The sequence below is a fragment of the Macrotis lagotis genome, chromosome X, assembly GCF_037893015.1.
Source record: "Macrotis lagotis isolate mMagLag1 chromosome X, bilby.v1.9.chrom.fasta, whole genome shotgun sequence".
Classification (NCBI taxonomy): domain Eukaryota; kingdom Metazoa; phylum Chordata; class Mammalia; order Peramelemorphia; family Peramelidae; genus Macrotis; species Macrotis lagotis.
Window position 1 is genome coordinate 124,097,578 of NC_133666.1, and position 25,596 is coordinate 124,123,173.

Below are 25,596 nucleotides of genomic sequence, written 5' to 3' on the forward strand. Positions count from 1 at the left end.
ATGAAGATTTTATTCCGGTTACAGATGCCCAGGTTCATCTGGAGTCCTAAGTTTCCTGGGAGGTATTTTCATCAAGGCTATCAGGTTTTGGCTCCTCTAAGTCTTTCTGATTTTGAAGCTATAAATCGCTGTGAACAGGACTTGCCAGAGAATTTTAATTTTGCTGGAGATATATTGGATAAATGGGCTCAGTTGGAAAAGGTACGAGGTGCTGTACTTTATAAAAACATAACCCTGTGTCCGCTTCAGCATTGACTTCAAGGGGAAGAGCCCTGACTCAGGAGTCCAAGAATCCAGGTTAAAATTTCACCTCTAAAATAGATTATGTATTATCCTGGGGAAGTCATTTAACTTCAATTGGACTCATTGTCCTCATAAATAAAATAAGTAGATTGAACTAGATGGCTCCTGAGGGCCCTTCCAACTCAAGATCTGTCATTCTATGAATTCATTCTTCACAACTGGAAATATTTTAATTTAAAGGAGCAAAAAGTCAATGGAAATGGAAAAGAGAAGAGGGCAGTATGATCATTGGTGTAGTCTATTCTGGAAGAGGAGGCAATCTGAAGCTTGGGAGGAAGATGGATTGTAAGAAAGAAATGGATTGTAAGAAAGAAATGCCATGGAGACAGAACCCTAGGGGTCATCTAAAGGGATTGTTCCACATGGTGACCAAGGACTACAAAGTGAGATAAAGATGGCAGTCACCAAGGGAGAAAGCAAAGCTCCTACTTGTCCCATACTAGTTACAGCTCTGTTCATCTGTTCTCTATCTTTCCAAGTCTTTCACACTTCAGCTTTCTTTTCTCCACTAAGGAAAGAAATTTGCTTCTCAAATAAAAGCAGCTTCCTTCCACCTATCTCTGTCTAGGGTCTTCTCTTTTCTCACATTAATTAGGACTTCATTTGTTATGTTTGACTAATTCTAATTTTTGAAGGATCTCCTTGTCACAGGTTTTTCCAAAAAGTACTATTGGTAGTACTGCTTAAAATAATAAAAAATAAAGCCAATGAACAGTCATTGTTATTCTTTTATGAATATTATTAGCTCAACTTCATCTTATTCCTTCCAGTTTTAAATTCTTTTTTTTAAGGTTTTTGTAAGGTAATGGGGTGTTAAGTGACTTGCCCAAGGTCACACAGTTAAGTAATTATTAAGTGTCTGAGTGCAGATTTGAACTCAGGACCTCCTGATTCCAGAGCCAGTGCTCTAGTCACTGTGCCACCTAGCTGCCCCCTATTCCTTCCAGTTTTGGAGATGGACTTAGGAGCATGTGGAAAAAGGGAGGGAGTGGCAGGTAATACATGTGAGCACTGAATCATAATTCAGAAGTATTCCTTGGTATTTTAGTGTCTTCATAAATCTCAACTCTTCCAAAACCATAATAACTTAATAAATGTAAATATGATTTTTAAAAATTATCGTAGGATGAGCCCTTCAGAGGTTGATTGAAGGTAAATACAATGCTGTCAGTTTAAACCAAGCCTCTCCTTTCAAGTTCTGTGGATGAGCATTCACCTCAAGAAAGAACTGAGCGGCAACCTATCAAAGATATTATAAAAGGTTTTATTGTATCTTGTGTAGTACATGGGTCCAGAGAGTCTAGGATCCTTTTCATCTAAAAGATTCTAAGGTTCTTTTTGATATTAGAGCTTTAGATTGGTCATTTCATAGATTCACAGTTACCTCTACTCCCAGGGTTCATTAAACCCCCCTCCCTACTTCTCTACAAGACTAAGCTGCTTCAGCACAGATGGCTGTCCCCTTCATTCAGGAGGTTGCTGGTAAATATTTACCATTTACATTCTCTAGAAGAAGGGGAAAAAAGCATTCATGAAACATTTTAAATTTAATCTGTGTTATTAAAATCTCCATCATTTTCTTAAGTCTAGACAATCAACAAAATAATAAACCAATTCCTGATTTGCTATTCCTACTATTAAAGATTCCATCATGGATCCCAAACATTTAGTCTTCACGTTCCTTTCTTTTGTTTCGCTTGTCAGAAAGGAGAGCGTTCCGCGAATCCAGCACTATGGTGGATTAATGGCAAAGGAGCTGAAGTGAAATGGAATTTCAGGGACCTGGGCCTCTTATCCCGCAAAGTGGCTAATGTCCTCTCCAAGTCATGTGGCCTCAAGAGAGGAGAGAGAATTGCTGTGATTCTACCCCGAGTCCCAGAGTGGTGGTTGGTCAATGTGGCTTGTATGCGAACAGGTCAGTGATATTAACCTTCTTAAGTCAAGGGGTCAACCAGAAAGATAGGAACAAAGGGAAGGTGATGTTTCAAATAACCAAATAGCTTATTATTTTTTTAAAAAAGTATTCCAGGTAAGGAAATATAAAAAAAATTAACTGAATAAATTGCCAACATTCTTTTTATATAACTGAGAAATTATCCATGAATACCCTTTTATAAAATCTATAAACTTAAGTCTCAATTCTGCTATTAGGTGTGTGATCTTGAATAAACCACTCAACTCCTATGAACCTTAGTTTCTCTCTCAATAAAATGTGGAGATAGAATTTGCATGACTTATAATATTGTTGTGAGAAAAGTGCTTCATAAAATATTATTACTTTTATATATTTGAAGTATATAAATATCATTTATTCTTAGTAAATAGAGTTTCAAGCTAAAATAAAAAAATCTAATAATATTTTCAATTGAAAGTTTTAGAAGGGTGGCTAGGTGGCACAGTGGATAGAGCACCGGCCTTGGAGTCAGGAGTACCTGGGTTCAAATCCGACCTCAGACACTTAATAAGTACCTAGCCATGTGACCTTGGGCAAGCCACTTAACCCATTGCCTTGCAAAATCTAAAAAAAAAAAGTTTTAGAGTTGGGAGGATAGGTGGCATAATGGATAGAGGGTCTAATCTGGAGTCAGGAAGATCTGAGTTCAAATTTGATTTTGGACACTTATTAGCTGTGTGAACTTGAGCAAGTCACTTAATTCAGTTTGCCCTCATTTCTTTATCTGTAAAATAAGTTAGAGAAGAAAATGGCAAACCACTCCAGTGTCTGCCAAGAAAATAGGGTCACAAAGAGTCAGACATGACTGAAATGACTGAAAAACAGAGTTGGAAGGAACTAGGAACAGACCTAGGTTTGGATCCTAGCTTGACAAATTACCACCTTGGGCAAGTAACTTAGGCTCTTTAAGCCTTGGTTTTCTCATCTGTAAAGTGAAGAACCTTAAAATTGTCTTCTAACACTAAATATATAATACTCTTCCAGTTTAACTCTCATGTTTTACAATGATGAAAGTAAAGTTTAAGTGACTTGTTCACTGTCTCAGAGGTTGATAAACATTTATTAAACTAGGTTCTGTATTACATGCTGGGAATACAAAGATTCCAGAGAGTCTGCCTTCAAGGAGCTTACAGTCTAATGGAAGAGATAGCATGCAAACAAATATCTACACATAAGCTATATTCAAGATAAATAGGTCTTCAGATTGGAAATTTTATTCTTTTCACTCTATCACACCATTTCAGTTAGGGTTGCACTATCATAGTCACACACTGACCAATGTCACTGAAAAAGAGCATGTATATAGTTGGATGTGTGTTGTCTCTTGTATCATAGGCCTTCAATTACGATCTTGGCTCTTTCTCTTACTACCTACATGACCTTGGACAAGTCATTAGTCTCTTTGGGTCTCATTTTCTTCATCTGTAAATTGAAAGTCCTTTTTAGCTCTGTAATCTTATGGTCTTATAATAAGAATCATTTCTATAATAATTGATTATTGTCATTTTTGACTAATAAGGCTAGTTCTTTTATATACAAATCAGTTTGAGTAATAATTAATTTTATATTTTTCCAAACTGATGTTCCCTGAGGCATTTTTAAATTTATTTTGAGATCTATTTTTGTTTTTATATTGTCTATATTTGCCTCCTCCTACTCTTCCTCCTCACTTTCAAAAGAGCCAACCCTTATAATTAAAAAAAATTAATTTAAAAAAAAGAAAAAATTCAGAAAAGCCAATCAACACATTAAGAAAATCTGATATGTGCAATGCTCCACATCTATGGATCCCAACCTCTGCAAAACAAGGGAGATATATCTTCTCCAAGATGTTTTCTCACTCCATTTTCATGTTCAAGAATATATTGATTCTACAATAACTATTTGGTATTATAATTATTTTAATTCCATTCCAAGAAAATATAAGAATCTTCTGAGCAATTAAGTTCTCGTATCCAGTTCATTTCAAGGATCCTAGGGCAGCTAGATGGAAGTACCTAGCTGTGTGACCTTGGGCAAGTCACTTAACACCATTACCTTGCCCAAAAAACTCCAACATTTCAAGGATCCTAACTAGTAGTGTTTTGCCATTCAGTTTTTGATATTTTTGGTCCAGTTTAGTGGCTATTTCCTTTCCCAAAGCTCAACAATTCACTTCTAACATTTTTCATCTTGTCTTATAATGGTGCTCATAAGGACTACATAAGGACCACAAAAATCTGGTCTATCTTGAACTAGAGAGTAGAAAGATAAGGCACTGTTCTCCCCACTCAGAAAAAAAAGATGCAGAATACCCTTCTTAGAATGATATAATGCCCTCTGAAACTGTCCAAATTAGTCAAATGCTTAGGAGAAAGTTAAGATGATTCTGATTATGTATTTGCATGTGAATTCTCTGTTTTTCCAGGAATTGTATTCATGCCTGGGACAATCCAGCTGACAGCTAAAGACATTCTCTACAGGCTATCAGCATCCAAGGCCAGGTGCATTGTGGCTAGTGATGAGGTAGTTGCAGCTGTGGATTCTATTGTGTCCAACTGTCCTGCTTTGAAAACCAAGATCCTAGTATCAGAAAATAGCTGCAGCGGATGGCTAAACTTCAATGAGTTATTTAAGTGAGTACTCTCTGACTCTGGCTTATATCACCCACAAATATCCAAGCAAGAATGAATTTAAAAGATTTCCTTTTGTATAGAATGATATTTTGATTCTCTAAGTTGTGACTTACCTGAGTCATATAATTAAATCCATTGAACCACAAATAAAGGAGGAAGCTCAAAAAATCTTAACAAACCAAGTGAATATATAAACTATCCAGGACAGATAGTTTGGTTTATTTTCTTAATATAGTGCCTTCCACTTAGGATCTATTTTATTTTATTGAATTGAAAAGGAATGAAGTGACATATATAAGAACTGTAAATAGGATCAGGTTTGTAATGGTACTCTTTCAAAGGGTCATTGTGTGAGAGACCAATTAGACTTTCTCTAACCAAAGTTCCATAGCACAGAATCAGGAGCAAGGGTGAGAACTTGGAAAGAGGTAAATTTAGGTTTAAGGTAAAGAGAAATGGGGGCAGCTAGGTGGTGCAGTGGATAGAGCACAGGCCCTGGAATCAGTAGTACCTGAGTTCAAATCCCACCTCAGACACTTAATAATTACCTAGTTGTGTTGCCTTGGAGAAGCCACTTAACCCCATTGCCTTGTAAAAACTAAAAAAAAAAAAAGGTAAAGGGAAATGCCCTAGTTAGCTCTCTTCATATATAGAATGCACTGCTTTGGGAGGGAATGATTTTTTCCTTCATTGTATGTTTGGCCAATTGAATGCGATGTGGGGGGATTTCTTCATAATATATAGACTGGACTAGTTAACTGTTGAGATTCCAGCAGCTCTAAAATTCTATGATTCTTTGAACTCTAGGTTGGAGATTCCATTCCTTTCTAATCCAATCTAATCTACAAAGTATTTTTAGGGGCTTACAATTGATTAATCAAGAAATGAGCATATGGGGCAGCTAGGTGGTGCAAAAGATTGAGCACGGGCCCTGGAGTCAGTTGAACCTGAGTTCAAATCTGGACTTAGACACTTAATAATTGCCTAGCTGTGTGACCTTGGGCAAATCACTCTTAACCCCATTGCCTTTAAAAAACAAATTAAAAAAATTAAAATAAAATAAATGAGCATTTATCAAAATCTTACTATGTACTAGACACTATCTCAGGAGCTAGAAAAACAAAAACAAAATAAATTGTTGCTGACCCTAAAAAATTACATTGAAACAGGGGAGATAATATAAGTATATGCAAGCATGTATGCATATGACAATATACTTATACACAGTGAACATGTGTATATATATATGTGTAATCACATAATTATATTACAACTGTACATATGCATATATGTGACAAATACAAGATAATTTAGCTTGAAGGAAATCACTAACCACTATGAAGGAAACTAAGAGTTCCCAGTTTACTGTTTACAAGTAAATAGACAAGTATCCACCTGATAATTTGAGGAAAAATATTGCTAAAACTATTGGTAACAGAAAAGATTTTTAAATGAGTTGGCACAGGAGAAGAGGCTGAAGGATCAGAATTTAAGAATACCTTCAATGACCAAGTTATATTAATTAATGTAGTATTCCTTTTTATCCTAAGAAAGACAGTAGGATTTAAAAAATTGTATTTAAAAGTAAAGCTATAAAATCATGATATATAATTATTATGCATTTGCAGAGATAGGAAAAATTATGATAGCTCTGTAGTAAAGTGGAAAGAATACTGGGATTGGAGGCAGGAAGCCCTGAATTCAAAACCAACCACAAGATGTGTGACCCCGGGAAAGTCACTTAACCTGTTGACCTCAGTTTCTTCATCTGTAAGATGGGGATAATAACCCCTAGGGAAGCACTGTACCTTCATAAGAAACCCTTCACAATCTGGCAGTAGCTTACCTATCTAGATTTCTACTGACCTCATTCTCTGTTCTCATTTTAAACTGATATGCTTGCAATTCCTCAAATTTGGAATTCTGTGCTTTGCATAGGCTGGTTCCCATTCCTGGAAGGCACCCCTTCACCTCTGCTTCTTAAGTTCAGTTCTGCTATCACCTCCTTCAGAAAATTGTTCTCAACCTCCTGAATTATTAGTGATTTCTGGACAAGTCACTTACACCTGAGTTGTCTTATCTGCAAAAAAAAAGAGGATTCCTATATAAATTCCTTTTGTTTAAAAGAAACTTTTATAAATGTACACACTGAAAACAAGAGATGTTAAACAATAAGTTATTATTATTCAATTATTTTAATATATTGTAAACCCAAGTAGAATGTTAATTCCTTGAGGGCAAGGACTATTTTTTCATTTTTTTTTTTACTTTGTGTCCTCAAAGGCCATTACAGCCCTGTACTAAGAAGCAGAAAACCTAGGTCTAAGTGCTATTTCAATCAATCAATCAATATTTATTAAGTGCCAGGCACTTTGCTAAGCTCTGTGGAGGAACTTAGAATCTAATGTACCACTTCACTTATGACCTCTATGACCCTGGACAAGCCACTTAGACCTGAGTTGTCTTGTCTGCAAAAAAAAGAAACCCTATATAAATTCCTTTTGTTTAATAGAAACTTTTATAAGAAAACAATTGAAAAGGACATTAAGCAATGTTATTATTTTGTTGCAATTTTTATCATTGGGACTGTCAAATGGAAGAAGTCTGCAGCTGTTTTTTGATTTGTTTCATTTTTAGATGAAATTTCTCATTTTGTTTATTTGCTTAATTTTTATTAAATTTATAATATAAATTATTTTTGAGGAGAAAAAGAAATGACATGACTTTAACATTTCAAGTCTTTGACCACCTGGGTCCCCAACCTACTTCTTCAATAGGGTGACACAGCTAGTAAGTTCCTGAGGCAAGATTCAATTTCAGGTCTTTGTGAGTCCAAATCTAAACTATTTGTCATACCTTTCACACCAGCAATGCTAATGTTAATATAATTATTATTTCCTGAGCAAGAGACAGGAGGAAGGTGCACTAGAAGCAACAGGAGCTTTTTCCTGCCTAAGAATCAAAGGCTCCAATCAAACCCTCCAATAATCAGCCAAGTCAGCTCTGCCCCAGAGCCCCCTCCAACGTCAAGCAGGTGCCAGATTGTGAAAAATCAATTATGGGAAATTATGGGAAAATGTTTCATAAACTGTCCAATCTATCACAATTTATTGAGCAGAGTCTCAGCATTAAACAGATCCCTCTTCTTTGGCCAATGTCTGGCTACATTTTACAGGTCAGCTTCTGAAGAACATGATTGCGTGAAAACAGCAAGCCAGGAACCGATGGCCATCTACTTTACCAGCGGGACCACAGGCTCTCCTAAAATGGCCCAGCACTCCCAGAGTAGCCTCGGTATTGGATACACTCTTTGTGGAAGGTATAGTTTGAAATTATACCACAGTTTCTAACACAGATCTGGATTGATAATGTTAGAGCCACTCAGGAGACATTTTTTACTAACAGGGATGCTCTTTATGGTTATTGTTGGTTTTTTCCTCCTCCTTCTTCTTCTTTGATCTTGTTCAGGTACTGGCTGGACCTGAAACCTTCAGATATCATGTGGAACATGTCTGATACTGGATGGGTGAAGGCTGCCATTGGTAGTGTCTTTTCCACCTGGCTTCAAGGAGCCTGTGTCTTCGTGCATCGAATGAGCCAGTTTGACACCGATATCTTCTTAGATGTATGTTACAGTTTTATTCACCAGCTTCTTGGAACCAGTCCTTTGAGCCCTCCCATGTCACCCACATAATTACAAATAAGTGATCAGTCAGTAAACAAAGACTTTTGGATTTATAGAGTTTACTCTTGTTTGTGGCATGAAGTCTCTAGGGGATTCACTGTTGAATATATTTATTGAATATCCTAACAAGAGAACACCCACGGCTCTCTCAAGTATAAAGTCTGGCCTCCTTTAATTGTTTAGAATTTATTACTATCACTATAATCTATGGAAGCTTAAGGGCCTAATTTAAGCAATCAACCAAGGAGTCTTAAGAGTAAACAAATATTTTGAATATGCTCCAGAGCAGCCCTTTCTCCACCCCTTCTCTGTTTTCTCTGTGCTAATCCATGAATTTGATACTGCTTTGCAAACACCAGGCTTATTCCTCCTTCTCAGGCAAGTAGGGCTTGACTAAGGTATCAGATGGCTGAGATTTCAATAACCTTTAGAAAAATTTGATTAAGGGCAGTTATTTTCCCTTGTGGAACATTTTTTAAAAAACAGAATGCACCATATGTCATTAAATACATGAGAACTCTATGTGACCCAAAGGTCATTTTGCCCTATAATTGAGGTGGAGTGGTTTGGGAATCTGAATAGAAGCCTAAGCTCAGGAAAAGCAGGGACCTTTTCTCCTACTCCCCCAACCTTAATTATTATATGTCCTCAGGTAGACTCAGGTCTACTAATTTTATTTGCTATGGTTTATCACCAAGGGAAAGATCACTGGTGTTGGATGACCTTGATCCAAATTCTACCCCTTACTACCTTTATAACTTTGGGCTACATGCAAAGGGCAGCTAGATGGTACAGTACTGGACCTGATCAGGAAGACTCATCTCCTGGAGTTCAAATTCAAACTCAGATGCTTACTAGCTGTTGATCTGGGCAAGTCACTTAATCCAATCTGCCTCAGTTTTTCTCATCTGTAAAATGAATTGGAGAAAGAAAAGGCAAACCACTCCAATATCTCTGCCAAGAAAATCCCAAATAGGGTCACAAAGGTACTGTGGAGAAAAGACAAAAAAAGGCAAAAAACAGTCCCCATTCTCACAGAGTTCAAAGGCTATTGGCGAAGACAACTGCATCCAAACTAAGCTAACCACATACAAGCAAGATAAATACAGGGTACATTATCAACACATGAGGCACTAAATTAAGGGAGAAAAGGAAAGGTTTCTAATAAAAGATGGTGTTTTAACTGTAACTTCAGGAAAGCCAGGAGGTGGAAACAAGGAGGAAAAATATTCCAGGTATGGGGGGGACAACTGGAGATAATACCTGTTGTCTGTCTTTGGAAGGAACATCAGGAAGGTTAGCAACCACCTAATCTCTTTAAGCCTCAGGTCCTCACTGGAAAAATGAAGGATTTTGATAATGACCTCTTAGGTCCTTTTGCTGTTATCATGTATGACACCTGTGACTCCTTTTGAGGTTTTCTTGGCAAAGATACTGGAGTGGTTTGCCATTTCCTTCTCCAGCTCATTTTACAGAAGAGGAAACTGAGACAAATTGGGTTAAGTGATTTGTCCAGGGTTGTATAACTAGTAAATGTCTGGGGACACATTTGAATTGATGGAGATGATTGTAGATTGAGGAGTCTATTCACTGTGCCACCTAGTTGCCCCTGAGGTCTCTATCCATCCTAAATGGATGATATTATGACTCTCCTCACTAGGATGATATGTAGGATGATCTTAATGAGTACATACCTATTGAAAGAGACAGCAGCGGCAACAAATACTAAGCAATTAGAACTATCTATCTACAGGGTGAGATCTTACCTGTAAACCAAAGGAGATGAAACATAAACCTAAGGACAAATTAGGCGAGAAAAATAAAGGAAAGAGTTAAGTAAAACAAAGAAAAGAAGGGGAATTTAGGGTCAGGAAACCCGGGTTAGTGTGATATAGGTAAAGTGAAAAGAATACTGGATTTGGAATCAGGAACCTGGGCTCAAATCCCAGCTTTGCCACCTGTGTGAGTTTGAGTAAAGTATTTAATTTCCCTGGGTTCATTCCAGTTCTAAATCTATGAGGCTGTCATCCTATATTCTAGCTCTTCAAACAATAAATTGTGTGACCTTCAAAAAATTATTTTGCCCCTTCAAATCTGTTTTTATCATCTGCAAAATGAAAGTTTGTATTAGGTGAATCTAGGGATTCTACTCCTGATCTAATGCTCTATGAATCTATATTTCAGAAGTTGTTTTCTCTCTCTTGTGTTTTTACACAGGACAAAATATTACTGACATAGTAAGACCTCTTCAGAAAAAAAAAATTGCTTCAAATGTAAATATATTTCCTTAGATTTAAAACACAACTTTCAAGAAGATGAAAAAATAAAAGGTCTCATTCTTTTAATACCCCTTCAAAACAATAATAGGAATACCAAATGAAGCAAATCTACTACACACTCTCAAAAGAAAATTATTTTTAGGGGAAAATGTAAGCCAATAGATAATAGAAGAGTTCTAATACAATGAAAAAAATTATCGACTGAGAAAAATGAAAGAAGTGCCTGAATAAAACCACATTCAAATATGACCAAAAAAAAATGGAACAAGAATTTCCTCGAGACAAAAAGTAGGTAATGGATATAGTAAAAGAATTAGAGGAAGAAATATATATATGTTCACAAATTCTGAGTGTTCATTTGCACCAGAGTAGATACTTAACTGAACCATAGGGATATGAAGAAACAGGGACATTATTTCACTGCTGGAACAACCAGGAATGGTTGCAATCTTTTTGGAAAGCAATGTAGTATTATGCAATAATCTTTGACCCAGTGATCTTACTATCTGTATTATATCCTAAGGACAAAAAGACATCCTTTTATAAAAATATCCCAGGCAACATTGTATGTAATTGCATAAAACCAGATTCTGACAATCTGTCCAAAGATTAGTAAATAGGCTAAACAAAGTGTGGAATATGAATGCAATAAATTATTTTGTGCCATCAGAAACGACAAACATGAATGCTACAAAGTCTTAAAGTGATTCAGGATGAAGGAAAGCAAGGCCAAAATAACAAAATTTGAAAATTATGATAACCACATACATTTCAGGTGTATATGATAATAACAACAACAGCAACAAAGTCTAGAAAAATATGTAGCAGGAAAAAAATTTTGCAATAAATGGTCTAGTCGTTATTTTGTTAAAGTTAACACCTTTCCTGTACAGCTGCTATCTTAGGGACTGTTTGTACATTTGAATAATAATATGTATTGATAGTTTTTAAGTTTATAATAAAAATTTTAAATATATTTTTAAATATTTTAAATGTTTTATCCTTTAGTGAGCTAGAAATTCCTGGATTTCTTTGAGTCATGGCTTAACTTATCACCTAGCCTGCCATACTCTGTCAACATTAAATTTTTAATTAATTTTATCACTTTATTGGTTTTATCAGAATTGTTGGTATCAGAAGTGTTTGCAGTAGTATTAACAGATTAGATTCTGATCCAATAGAAGCAGATCTGAGAAACCTGAAGGTGCAATATTCTTACATTTTATAAATTCATTTAAAAGAATCCTACTTTGTAAAGGAATGAGAAGAGTTCCTATTATGTCAGTTCACATATACAAAATGATGATCTGTATATTTGCATAGAAATTATATATATATATATACATATATATATATATATATATATGAGGGGCTAATGAGGTCTCGCTAAGGAAGCTAGATTTCAAGCAAAATGTGCTAGATGATGTTATTTCTGTAGTAAAGTATAATTAGTTGGAACTTTATGTGTGGGGTATCTATAATATAAAATGTATCCTTTGAGGATATTAAAGTATATCAATGCACTGTCAATGAATAAGCTTCCTTAGTCTTGTGATGTTCAATAAATATACCTTTTTAAAAGAATTAGAAAAGATGAGGAAGCAGTACTTTTCACTGAAAAGAAACATCGAATTTAGAGTTGACAGATGACCTGAGTTTGAATGATTTAAGGATGATAAAGGAAGTAGACATTTAAGTGCCAGTTACTATGTGTTTTATAAACATGATCTTTTTTGATCCTCACAACCCTGGGAAGTAGGTGCTGTTATTATCCCCATTTTAATAGATGAGGAAACTGAGGCAAACAGAGATGTAGTGACTTGCCTAGGGTCAAACAGCTAGTGTCTGACTCCTGATCCAGCATCCTAGCCATTAAACCATTGCCACTTACATTGAGATAAGTCAGTTTTCGCCTCTGGGCCTAGGTTTCGTCATTTGTCAAAAGAGGAGTTTGGACTAAGAGGACCTCTGGGTATTTTCAATTTCTAAATCTATGATTGCATTTAGAAGCTTAAAACATCTTACTGATTTCTTGATCTTTAACTTCTGATGTCTCTTATAATTTCTCTAGACTCTCAGCAACTATCCCATAACTACTCTCTGCAGTGCTCCAACTGTTTACCGGATGCTTGTACAGAAAGATCTTAAGAGGTATCTCAGAAAAAAAAATCATTTCTTTTTATTTTCTATGGATGTTTTCCCTTGGATGCAGAAAACTGATAGCTTTTTGTTTGACAAAATTACTTTTTTTAACTTTATTTTCCAATTGCATGCAAAGTTAGTCTTCAGCATTCAATTCTTTTGCAAGCTTTTGATCTCCACATTTTTCTACCACCCTCCCTTCCTTCTCCCCTCCCCATAGGTTATACAGGTACAATCATGTTTAACATATTTCTACTTTAGTCATTTTGTGAAACAGGAATCGAACTATAGGAACTAAGGGAAAAAAACTGGGATAGAAAGAAAAAAATGTAAAAGACATTTTAAAAAATGAATATAAGAGGAGGCTAGGGACACAGTGGATAGAGCACCCTCCCTGGAGTCAGGAATAACAGAGTTCAAATCCAGCCTCAGACATTTAATAATTACCTAGTTGTGTGGCCTTGGGCAAGCCACTTAACCCCATTGCCTTGCAAAAAAAAAAAGTGAATATAGTATGCTGTGTTCTGCATTTAGACTCCATAGTAATTCTCTGGATGTAGATGGCATTGCCTATAGCAGGTATCTCAGGATTGTCTTTTATCTCTGAACTGCTGAGAAGAGCAGTATCCATCTGAGAGGAGCAATATCCATCATAGTTGATCAACTCAGTGCTGTTATTAATGTGTACAATGTTCTCTTGGTCTGCTCACTTCACTCAACATCAGCTCATTCAAGTTTTTCTAGGCTTTTCTGAAGTCTGCCAATGCATGATTTTTTACAGAACTATAGTGTTTCATAATACTCATATACCATACCTTGTTCAGTCATTCCTCAATTGATGAGCATCCCCTCAATTTCCAATTCTTTGCCACTACAAAAAGAGGTGCTAGAAATACTTTTTGTACATGTGGGCATTCCAGCTTTTTGTGATCTCTTTGGGATACAGACCTAATAGTAGTATTCCACAGTTCTATTGCCCTTTGGACATAGTTCCAAATTGTTCTTCAGAATGGTTGAATCAGTTCACAACTCCATCAACAGTGCATTAATATCCCAATTTTCCCACATCCCCTCCAACATTGATCATTTTCCTTTTTTTGTCATTTTAGTCAATCTGCAAAATCACTTATCTTGATGCTTAATAGTTATACTATTTCCTAAGGCAATGCTCTAAAACAAACTCTAGGATAGACATCCCTAGCTATACTCCAGTCATTTCTTCTCAGGTAGGAAATTTGTATTTTCTTCTTTCAAAAAAATTTTAAATGTTTTATTTTTTACATCAATGTCACTTCCTAATATTACCCTAACCCTAGCACAGACTCCACCCCACCCCCACTACTATATAAGAAAGAAAAACAGTTAAGCAAAACAGGACTTATAGGCTATAAAGAATTTCACTTCTATAGGCCATCATCTCTCTACTGAGAGGAGAGAGGCATGGTTCAACTTTGGACCTCAGGAGTCAAGATTGGGGATTACATTACTCTGAATTCTGATGTCTCTTGGAGCTGTTTTCCTTTGTATTTGAGAGGCATCATAGCTTAGTGGAAGGAGAGCTGGCCAGGTAGACCTGGGTTCTAGTCCTTCTGGAACATATTGGCCTTGTGAAGCTAAGCAACTCACTTAACCTCTGTGCTCAAGGCAACACTTGACACAGGAAGTACAAAGAAAGTGTTAACCTGCTTTGGCAGAAGTAGTCCCCTCATCTGAAAATTCTCTTTAACAGTGAAATCTCAGGGCTTATCCCCATCCTTTCTTTAAATTATGGTGGTCATTATTTACATCATTCTCTTATTCTCCTTTCTTTGTCCTACTTTAGTCCTTTAGTCTTAACAGGTTTTTCAATATTCATATTTTCTTACTGTGTGGCAATAATTTATTACATTTATTTACCATGATTTTTTCAAGTATTCTTCAATCATTAGGTCCTCACTTTGCCTCCACTTTTTTGAAACTATAAAAGATGCTGTTGCTAGTATTTTGATATATATTCCCTCTTTCTTTGTCCTTCCATGCCTGGTGGAGGTAATGCTGTATCACATATATAAATCTTTTAGCAATTTGCCTCACACAATCTCAAATCATTTTGGGAAATTTTCCCTAAACTCTCTCTTTCTCTCCAACTTTCTATGTCTCTCTTTCCTTCCCTTCCTTTCTTGCTCTCTCTTCATCATCCCATCTCTCCTTCCCTTCCTCCTCCCTTTCTCTTTCTCTCCCTTTATCTCTTCTTCCCTTCCTCTCTTCCTCTCTTTATCTTCTCTCCTCTCCTTCCTTCTCTTTGCTCCCTCTCTCTCAAAAGTCAACTAATTAAAATCATTTTCCAGATGAATCCATAAAATTTCTCTGTCTTTTAAGCTATAACTTCAAAACCTTGAGACATTGCTTGACTGGAGGGGAGCCACTGAACCCAGAGGTGAGGGAACAGTGGAAGAATCAGACAGGCCTGGAGCTGTATGAGGGGTATGGACAAACTGAAGTGGTAGGTACAAATGTCTAAGGTCACTTTAAGAGCTTCTCTATGTGCAGAAAAAAATGTTGCTAGTGCCCTTGAAATTTCACATGGTATGGGAGGTTCCAAGTCCACCTCTGACTCTGGGCAGATCTTGTAAATAATCATTTAAATTATCTGGTGCTCCCTCTGTGTACTCTTGGCAACTCTTTCTGACCATAAGTTTCAGAAAAAAGTAATAAATGGCAACAGAAGGGGGAGTTCACCTGGCTATTTTCTATGATGTACTGGTAAATGTTTAACAACCAGCTCTCACAAGTATGATGTATGCATGTATAAGACTTTTATGTCTAATCTGACTTTTCAACATTTCTCCATCATTTTCTCAAGTCTAGACAATAAAAAGTAATAATAATCCAAGTTTTTGCCAATTTCTGATTTATAAACGATCACCCTGAAAATTTAACAATCAATTATAACGAGCCCTTTAAGCTGGCTCCAGTTCAGCCCTGTCTATACCAGTCAAAACACAAATTCAGTGCCTACCCCTCCTCTCCAGGCCTTTTTTCCTCTAGTTATGAAACAGATGGCTTTAGCTTCCATGCAAAAAAAAAAAAAAAAATCTGGCCTTGTTTCTGTGGCTATATATGTGCGTGTTTATGTGTGTGTGTGTATAAAATCATTCCTGTAGTCGCCCTTTTCTAATCTAATATTGCCCTGATTGGAGGGAAGTCTACAAGGCTCCATTTGTTTTTTGACACTTAAGTATGATTTGGTCAGCCAGGTGGTTGCAGAGGATAGAGTGCCAGGCCTGAAGAAGACAGGAAAATGCATCTTCCTGAACTCAAGTCATTCTTATTAGCTGTGTAACCCTGGGCAATTCACATAAACCTGTTTGCCTCAGTTTCCTCATCTGTAAAATGAGCTGGAAAAGGAAACAGCAAACCACTCCAATATATTTGCCAAGAAATGAGATCTCAAAGAGTTAACCTTGACTGAAATGACTCAACAACAATGAAGTTTAATTTATTTAACTGTCCTAAGCTGCAAGCTTGATCATTAGGAGGGATCTCATAAAATGAGTTAGGAGATTGCTGAGAAAGTCTGTGGACACAATATCTGAAATTTGTTTCACTATGTAAGGATGCAAAAAGGAGTGGGGGAGCTCTACCAAGGCAAAGCAACAGCTGTTCTGCAATTTACAATCTTAGAGAGTTCCCTGGGATAAGTGATTTTTCCAGGGTCACACAGGTAATATATCTTTAATCCAGGTCTTCTTGGCTTTGAGGCCAATCTTCTAGCTTCCCCTTGAATCTCTTCCCCTGGAGAGGACTAAAAAAAGAAAAAATATCTTAGCATGCCACTGAAAAAGATGTCCTCTTGACAGGGAATAATCTGTGCCAATCAAAAAGGAAACGAAATTAAGCCTGGATCAATGGGAAAGGGAGTACCACCTTATGATGTCCAGGTAGGTCAAGGACATATAACTGGTTAGGTTCCTTCCATTTTTAACACTTCATAATTACCATACTTCAGAGAATTTAGTATCTCTTCTAGAAATGTAACCCATTTGTGCCTCTTCATCCTGTATGATTCTTGTTCAATTCCCCCAGAAATTTTCCCCAATGGGAAGTTGAAAATGCTTGGGCAGAGTGGCTAGGTGGTACAGTGGAAGAGCACCAGCCCTGGAGTCAGGAGTACCTGAGTTCAAATCCGGCCTCAAACACTTAATAATTCCCTAGCTGTGTGGCCTTGGGCAAGCCACTTAATCCCATTGCCTTACAAAAACCTTTTAAAAAAAAAGAAAAGAAAAATGCTTGGGTAACACAGCCTGCAGATCCTATGCTTTTACATGAAAAGCCTACATACTTTTCCTATCCTCTATTTCCTGAATAATATCCCTTAAACAGCATCCTATATGACAGTCTGAATAGAAATATTTTCTGAGGTCAAATAATGCTTAGCAAGTGCTTTTCTCTCTCTCCCCCCTCCCTCCCTTCCCCCCCCCCCCCATTTATCTCTCTCTCTCTCTTGCTGTTGGGTCATACACATGTTTTATTCTTCAGAGATTGGGATGTTTCATGATTTTAAATGATGTAATATCTCTGAGGAAAAACAGGTATTATAATGATGGGTTTGCCTCAAGGAGAATCTTTATCTTCATTCCAATGAGAATACAATCTTAATGGTCAGACAAAAAGTGTTTTTCTCATTTTCAGATCATAGATGAAAACTGTAATATTATGCCACCTGGTAAAGAAGGGGAAATTGCCCTTAGATTGAAGTCTACAAGACCATTCTGTTTCTTCTCAGAATATGTGGTAAGAAAATTTGGAATCTGATATGCTGCTTTTGAAAAGACATTTAAAGTGCTTTGAAATTTGGAACTTATCCCTATTTATCCCTAGTATCACCAGTATCCCTAATATCAAAATCATCTTAGAATTGCTTCCTTCTCCTCTCTTCCTAGGACAACCCAACGAAAACAGCTGCCACCATGAGGGGGAATTTTTATGTCACTGGAGATCGAGGGATAATGGATAGTGATGGCTATTTTTGGTTTGTTGGGAGAGCTGATGATGTCATCATATCATCTGGGTTAGCACTTTTCCTATACAGAACTCAATAACTTTGATTCAGAAGATAATCTATTAAGCTGCTAATAATAAGTATAAGTATTATAGAAAAAAAAAGGAAATCTCTAAAGACAGGGATAAGGACTGGATTTCATTACTGTAGGGAATTTTTGGAAGAGGAAGAGGAAGAGGAAGAGGAAAATTCCTCTACCAATGTAGGTCTGTACTTTCTCTGAAACTATAACCTTAGAGAATTTCTGAGTGCTTGGGCAACTTGTCCAGAGTTATACAAAGTTAGCATATATAAGCAGCAGGACAAAGGAGGAGATACAAATAGAAAAACAGACCCTGTCTCCAGGAGTTTTCATTCTACTAAATATATAAATACAAGCTTATTTTGAGGAGAAAGCACAAACATTGGGAGGCTCACAGGGTGGCATGTGAACTGAGCTTTAAAGAATGCTAGTGATACTAAAAAGGGAAAGGAAAAGAAATAGGCATGGGGGGAGGGAGTTGGGGGGGTTGTACAAAGACACAATAGCATAAGATGGAATACCAACTTTGGAGAATAGCTAAGTAGACCAGTTTGGCTAGAACAAAGAGTGTATAAAGGGGAATAATGTCAAATAAATATGAAAAAGTAGACTGGTGTCAGATTGTGAAGGATTTTAAATGCTGAGGGGAACAGTTTATATTTTATATTCAAGGCAACAGAAAGCCACTCCAGAATATTAAGCAAGGGAGAAAGTGATATGATCAGACTTATGCTTAGGAAGATTATTTTGGCAACTGAATGGAGAAGGTATTAGAGGTGAGAGGCTAATTTTGAAATAGTCCAGGTGAGAAATGTTAATCTAGGACGGTATAGGTGTGAGTCACAAGAAAGGGGGGGGGGGGGACGACAGGAGAGATATAGCCATGGTACAATTAACAAAACAGTGACTCATCAACTTCCACAGATTCCATGAGGGCATTTGGACATAGATTTGGACATCATATGCCATCATGGAATCCATGGAAGTTGATGAGATTGCCAAGAGAAGGATGGCAGGGTTCTTAGACTTTTTTTTTTTTGGTATGGACGATGTCTGGAAGTCTGATGAAGCCTATAATGCCTTCTCAGAATAATGAGAAGGCTCATTTTCCTGAGTTCAAATCTGGTCTCTTTTACTAGCTGAACGAACCTTGGGCATGTCACGTAATCTTGTCTGATTCAGTTTTCTCAACTGCAAAATGAGCTAGAGAAGGAAATGGTAAACCACTCCAAAATCTCTGCCAAGGAAAAACCTAGAAAGTCGAACACAACTGAAACAACTCAAGAACAACAATATTACAAAGGAAATCAAATATATTGCAATACAATTATCATTTTTTTAAGCTCACAGATCTTATGCTAAATAGACTTGATATAGAGAGAAGTGGAGGGTCCAGGGCAGAAGCTTGGAAGAGACACACTTTAAAGAATAAAACATAGATGTTGATCTAGCACCAGAAACTAAGAAGGAGTAATCAAAATAGGTAGAAGGAAAAAAATAGAAACTAACATTTTACAAAATAAAAATGAAGTTCCTAAAAGTTAATATGATATTAAAATGGCTCTTTGGATTGGGATTTCGAGTTAGAGGTATTGGGATCAATTCCTGACTCTGCTATATACTGTCTGCATAGCTTTGGGTGAGTTACTTAAGCTCTCTAGGCCTCAGTTTCCCCATGTGTAAAATGGAGGAATGGGATTAAATGATGCTATTTCTAAAGGGCTCTTTGATTTTTTTTTCCAGGTACCGAATTGGACCATTTGAAGTTGAAAGTGCCTTAATCGAACACCCAGCTGTTGTAGAATCTGCTGTTGTCAGCAGTCCAGATCCTATCAGAGGAGAGGTAGGTAAAATGGTTATAATTAGAATAACAACTTGATGAAAAATGCCTCAACATAATTATCTTTTAAAAGAGGGAATTGACAGAGCAGTCTCTTCTTTCAAGAAGCAAAACATGTGAATGAATATTAGATACTAATTTATAAATAGTTCACATTCCAAAGTTCATTGATAATTGGTGGTATAGAAGTCAGAATAAAAAGAATATTGTAAATTGTGATTTACTGATTATTGCAAAGTAAAAATACTAGACAAATATATAGATGAAGATATGGATAAAGTTGTCAATAGATCAATATTAGTGGTGTGATTTTGGGAAATACTTTTCATAGCTCATAACCTATACAACATTTTAAATATTATAAAGCTATCTCCAGATAAGAATGCATACTATTGTGCATAAACAGAATACATTAACATATACATTTCTATTATATGGGGTAGTGGACAGAGTTCTGGGCCTTGAATCAGGAAGTTCAGATGTGACCCCAGAAACTTCCTATCTGTATGACCCTAGGTAAGTCACTTAACCCTGTTTGCCTCAGTTTCTTCATCTGTAATATTAACTGGAGGGAAATGGCAAACCACCTCGATATCTCTGCCAAGAAAACCCTAAATGAATTCACAAAAATTGGATATGACTGAACAAATGTGTGTGTGTGTGTGTGTGTGTGTGTGTATACACACACATATATATAAAACATTAATGTATATGCATACATTCTTATATACATATACATTCATAGCACATTAAACATGGAACAGAATTGGATGCAATGTAAATAGTTTAACATTCACTAGGAATTATTTTTGGTTTATTTTACACATTGACTATGCTTATCATTTGATCTTTTATGTTTGTTCTCAAGTATATAATATTTCATATGTATATTACTTCAGTGTGCATATTATATATGAAGACATACATATATTCACACAAACATAAACATAATAAAAGGTGCTAAGGTTCTCAAGCAATCCCCCAAAAGCTTATCTAATATATAATGCAACTAAAATACTATTGATACTTCTAGCCTTAGTTCTTCCAACTGGGAGTCAATCACTAGGTATAAAAAAGATAAAGAGCAGATTACAAAAATTTCTCCTGGCTTAGTACAAAAGCACCTTAGAAGTAAGATGAACATAATAGTCTTTGGATAAAGCTGCTAGTGCGTTCCTTTAGCTACCAAGGACCCACATATTGATCATTGATCTAAGTTCCCCTATTACAGCATGCCTACTCTGATTTTTGCAATTTCCCAAAATGCCAGCCTTACCCCCATCTTAACTAAAATTCCTGGATCCTCCACTTCTCTCTACATCAAGCATTCTTAGTTTGTCTGTGAAATTAATATTTACGAAAAAATGAGAGTCCTTAACCTTCCTATAGGGATATACATCTTTTAAGGCATTAATTGTTGATTCAATTCAATCCTTAATTGGCAGATAGAATAGTGAGTGACCTTGGAGTCAAGAGATCTTGGACTGAATCTTAACTGTGTGAATGAAAAAGTAATTTTACTTTTTGAAGTTCACATCTATTTTGTTTTGTTCTTATTTCAGTCATGCCCAACTCTTGTGACCCCATTTGGGGTTTTCTTGGCAAAGATACTGGAGTGGATTGCCATTTCCCTTTGCAGTTCAATTTATACATGAGGAAATTGAAGCAGACAAGGTTAAGTGATTTGCCCAGGGTCATACAGCTAGGAAGTCAGGTTTTCCTGATTTAAGGCCCAGCACTCTATCTATCCACTGTGCCATCTAGTTGCCTTGACTTCAGAATAAAAATAATATATACAAAGTAGCTCAATTCAAGGTAGTTTGGAAGGGAAGGCACTAGCAGGTGAGGATGGGGCTGGAGGAAGAGGGGTTGTGGGGGGAGGAGAGTGATCAGGAAAGACTTCATGCTCAAGTTGCTTCTTGAAGGGAAAGATTGCCTCAAGGCAAAGATGAGGAGGGAGTGTATCCCACACCACCTTCCTCCACAGGACTGTTTATTAAAGAAATGCTTGGTAAAGCTTAAAGAACTATATAACTAGTAAGGAACCCAAGGCCTAAGGAGGCCAGTGTGGCCTAAGAATCTAACCTTGGGGTTTGCTTCCCTGATGGAGTCTGACTTTAGACAGGAGATTCTTTGAAAGCTTCAATCACAAAACAATTTGTGGCAGGTAAGCTGAAGCAGTCAAAGATGCTTGGCTGGGAACTCTACTCTAAAATTCTTCTAAATGAAGAGTCCTCTTTCCAAATTGGGGTTATTCTTTGTTGTAGTTTGAAAACCACTGTAACAGGGAAATGTGGATTTGAATTCCTACAGGTGGTGAAAGCTTTTATCGTCCTAGCTGCCCCCTTTAAATCTGCTAATACAGAAACATTGACTCAAGAGCTTCAGAATCACGTGAAAAAAGTAACTGCACCCTACAAATATCCCAGAAAGGCAAGTACCTAAAAATAAAAGGACTGTGTTAAATTTGGATTTTGAAAAAAAGGATAGTTTTTGTAACTGAAAGTTAATTTTCATTGATGTTTGTCACTTTCATAATTTTTTTTGGAGGGGGGGGTTGCAAGGCAGATGGGGTTAAGTGGCTTGCCCAAGGCCACACAGCTAGGTAATTATTAAGTGTCTGAGACTGGATTTGAACCCAGGTACTCCTGACTCCAGGGCCAGTGCTTTCTCCACTGCACCACCTAGCTGCCCCCACTTTCATAATTTTTTAAAAGGAAAATTTGAAAGAGCACCCTCATCTAATTAAAGTAGTCCAATCTTATTGATCTTTTTTTAAAAAAATTATTTCAGGGGGCAGCTAGATGGCACAGTGGACAGAGCACTGGGCCTAGAGTCAGGAGGACCTGAGTTCAAATGTGACCTCAGGCACTTAATAATTACCTAACTGTGTGACCTTGGGCAAGCCACTTAATCCCATTGCCTTGCAAAAACAAAAAACAAAAACAATTTATTTCCAAATATATCGCTCCTAACCATTCTCTATTTAAGAAACAGCTAGGTGATACACTGGATAAAGTGCAGGGCTTAGAACCTGGAAGACCTCAGCTCAGATCCAGCCTCAGACACTTACTAGTGCTATGACCCTGGACCTAGGCAAGTTACTTGACTACTTTTTTTCCTAACTATAAAAGGAGGATAATAACAGCCACTATTGCAAGGATCAAATTAGATAATATTTATAAACCACCTGGCCTGGCCTATGGTAGACATTATATAAATGCTTTTCTCACTGAGAAAGAGAAAGAGAGAGAGAGAGAGAGAGAGAGAGAGAGAGAGAGAGTCATTATTGGTAACAAAGTGAAGGAAAAGAAGCAATTTAGTAAAACTAACAAATATCTACCAAATCTGACAGCACATGCTATATTAAACATTCGTAGTCTCCTAACTCTACAAAGAAGGTATATTTTCTTAGGTCTTCTCCAGGGCTAAGATAGGTCAATAAAATTGAATAACATTCAGGTTTTGTTCTATTCATTTACAATGTTGTTGTCATTTATTTAATAAGGTGATGTCCTAGACATTTCAAAATCATAGCTAACTGATATTCTATTTTTTTTGTTTTAGTTTTAGCAAGGTAATGGGACTAAGTGACTTGCCCAAGGTCACATATCCACCTAGTTGTCCCTGGCTGATACTCTTTAAAAAGGTCCAGTGATAATGCAATTCTAAAAAGGTCTTAGTTGACAAGGTCCCTGGAAGGTCATGTATGTCCCAGTTTAACTTTTATCATTAGGAGAGACACCTTTTAAGAAATATATCTGAAGAGTCAGGAAAGTAATGCAGAAGCTGGAGTATTAGACTAGACACTAGAAGATCTGAGTTGAAATCCATCCTCAGATCCTTACCAGCTGTATGACACTCAATAAGTCACTTAAATATTTGCCTGAGTTTATCTGTAAAAGAGAAATAAATAAATAATAGTAACTACCTCTCAGGGTGGCTGTGAGTATAAAATGAGATTTATGTTAACTATTCTTATTATTGCTCCTTATTCAACTTATCAAGCCTCATATTGTATAAAACTTTCTAATAAGAGGTTCCTAATTGCTTCATGTATACAATGTTCCTTTTGAAAACTGTCTTGCAGAAATTACCTTCCCTCTAAGGATTTGCTGATTAGTAAAATATAGGTTTGGTATAGTTCTCAAGTATGAAATAGTACCTCATTTTGCAATGAGAATTTTTTCAAATGCAGACTGCCATTTTTACAAATGACCAAAACTGAAGCACAGAAGATAAAGGTAATTTGCTTTTGAGGACATATTGCCATAGAATCTCTTAGTTCCTAAACTCTCACTATAACAAATGTGTCAAGAAAATTTCCCAAATTTTAAGGGTTACAAGCAATAATATACAGTATTATAATACAAAGACTGGAATCTTTTTGTGGAGATGCTTATGACATAGAAGCTTTCCTCCATCAGTGCAACAATCAGGCACAATTTGGGGGTATCTGCGATGGAGAATACCATCTGTATCCAGAGAAATAATTATGGAGTTTGAACAAAGACCAAGGACTATTACCTTCAATTTAAAAAAATGTTATTGGGGCGGCTAGGTGATGCAGTGGATAGAGCAATGGCCCTGGAGTCAGGAGTACCCGAGTTCAAATCTGGTCTCAGACACTTAATAATTACCTAGCTGTGTGGCCTTGGGCAAGTCACTTAACCCCATTTGCCTTGAAAAAACCTAAAAAACAAAAGTTAATTACCTGGAACCTCACAGACCCTTCCAGGATTCAATATTCTATGATTAATATTCATTTACTATCTCTCCTAGTACATAAGATTTTCGTTGATAGGAAACAATTGGTCAATTCAATTCATCCACCAGCTTGGCATTTTTTTTTCCAATTACACTTGATCAGTCACTACTCTGGTGTCCGATAGATATTGCTTATAAAGACAATCCTCCAAGTCTAGGAAAAAGCTTTAGTCTAAATTCATTAGCACAACAGAACTCCTAGTCTCTAAGAAATGCAGGGGAACTTAACTGTGCCTTCTTTCTACGTGGATTGCCCATCCCACCACTCACCAATACTTAAATTTATCCTACTGTCCATAAATTTTGCTTCATTCTACGTGAATTAAGAAATCACTTCCTTCTATTAGGCTAGTTGCACAACTGAAAATGACAGGGCTGGACTAGATCAAAGCTTCTCACCCTTTTCTGTGAAAATTGGGGATGACAGCTGAAGCCTACTATGGGCTTCTTCTCAGGATATTTTAAGTGCATAAAATACAATGGATTATTATGGAAACATTATATTAAAAGTTATCAAAACATAAAAAGTTTATAGAACCAAGGTTAAGAACACCTAGTGTTGATAGACTCTCAAGTCTTAAATTCTATGAATCTAAAATAGAAACTGGTATATTTTAGAGTAATAGATATTACATATCACACAGGGTCAAGGAAAAGATTCTATTAATGGTTTTGTGGTATGCTTCTCTCTACTAGGTTGAATTTGTTCAAGAGCTACCAAAGACCATCACTGGGAAAATAAAACGAAATGTACTAAGGGACCAAGAGTGGGGACGAGCTTAACCTGACCAAAATACAGAAATGCTCCTTATGTACTCACATGGCATTCTTTTATCAGTTTTTACCTTTGCTAATCTTAATCATAATCTAGTCACTGGCTACTATCAAATCACAGTACTATACAATGTTGGGGGGGGGTTTCCGGTTGAAAAACTCAAATATTAAATT

The 25,596-nt window shown here is 36.5% G+C and overlaps 2 protein-coding genes across 2 annotated transcripts in view; one reads left to right on the plus strand and one right to left on the minus strand.

Moving 5' to 3' along the window:
• LOC141497363 (acyl-coenzyme A synthetase ACSM4, mitochondrial-like) lies at positions 1-25,467 on the plus strand. The gene is made up of 13 exons (XM_074200007.1): positions 1-201; positions 2,008-2,218; positions 4,665-4,872; positions 8,048-8,191; positions 8,341-8,497; positions 12,908-12,987; positions 15,337-15,460; positions 16,818-16,898; positions 17,650-17,751; positions 17,901-18,028; positions 19,785-19,884; positions 22,195-22,314; positions 25,345-25,467. The coding sequence occupies exons 1-13, from the start codon at positions 1-3 to the stop codon at positions 25,429-25,431; spliced, it is 1,743 nt and encodes a 580-aa protein (XP_074056108.1). The 3' UTR covers positions 25,432-25,467.
• THUMPD1 (THUMP domain 1 NAT10 acetyltransferase adaptor) overlaps positions 15,975-25,596 on the minus strand; it is a 17,605-nt gene continuing 7,983 nt past the window's right edge. Inside the window, exon 5 of the mRNA XM_074200008.1 lies at positions 15,975-16,762. Coding sequence (XP_074056109.1) covers positions 16,598-16,762 — 165 coding nt within the window. The 3' untranslated portion in view covers positions 15,975-16,597. The remainder of the gene's footprint in view (positions 16,763-25,596) is intronic.

Excerpts from the sequence above, each read along its gene's own strand:
- LOC141497363 (XM_074200007.1), top strand. The coding sequence starts at position 1 with ATGAAGATTTTATTCCGGTTACAGATGCCCAGGTTCATCTGGAGTCCT. Across the intron at positions 2,219-4,664 it reads TGTGGCTTGTATGCGAACAG|GAATTGTATTCATGCCTGGG; the intron begins GTCAGTGATATT and ends CTGTTTTTCCAG. Across the intron at positions 16,899-17,649 it reads TACCACCTTATGATGTCCAG|ATCATAGATGAAAACTGTAA; the intron begins GTAGGTCAAGGA and ends TCTCATTTTCAG.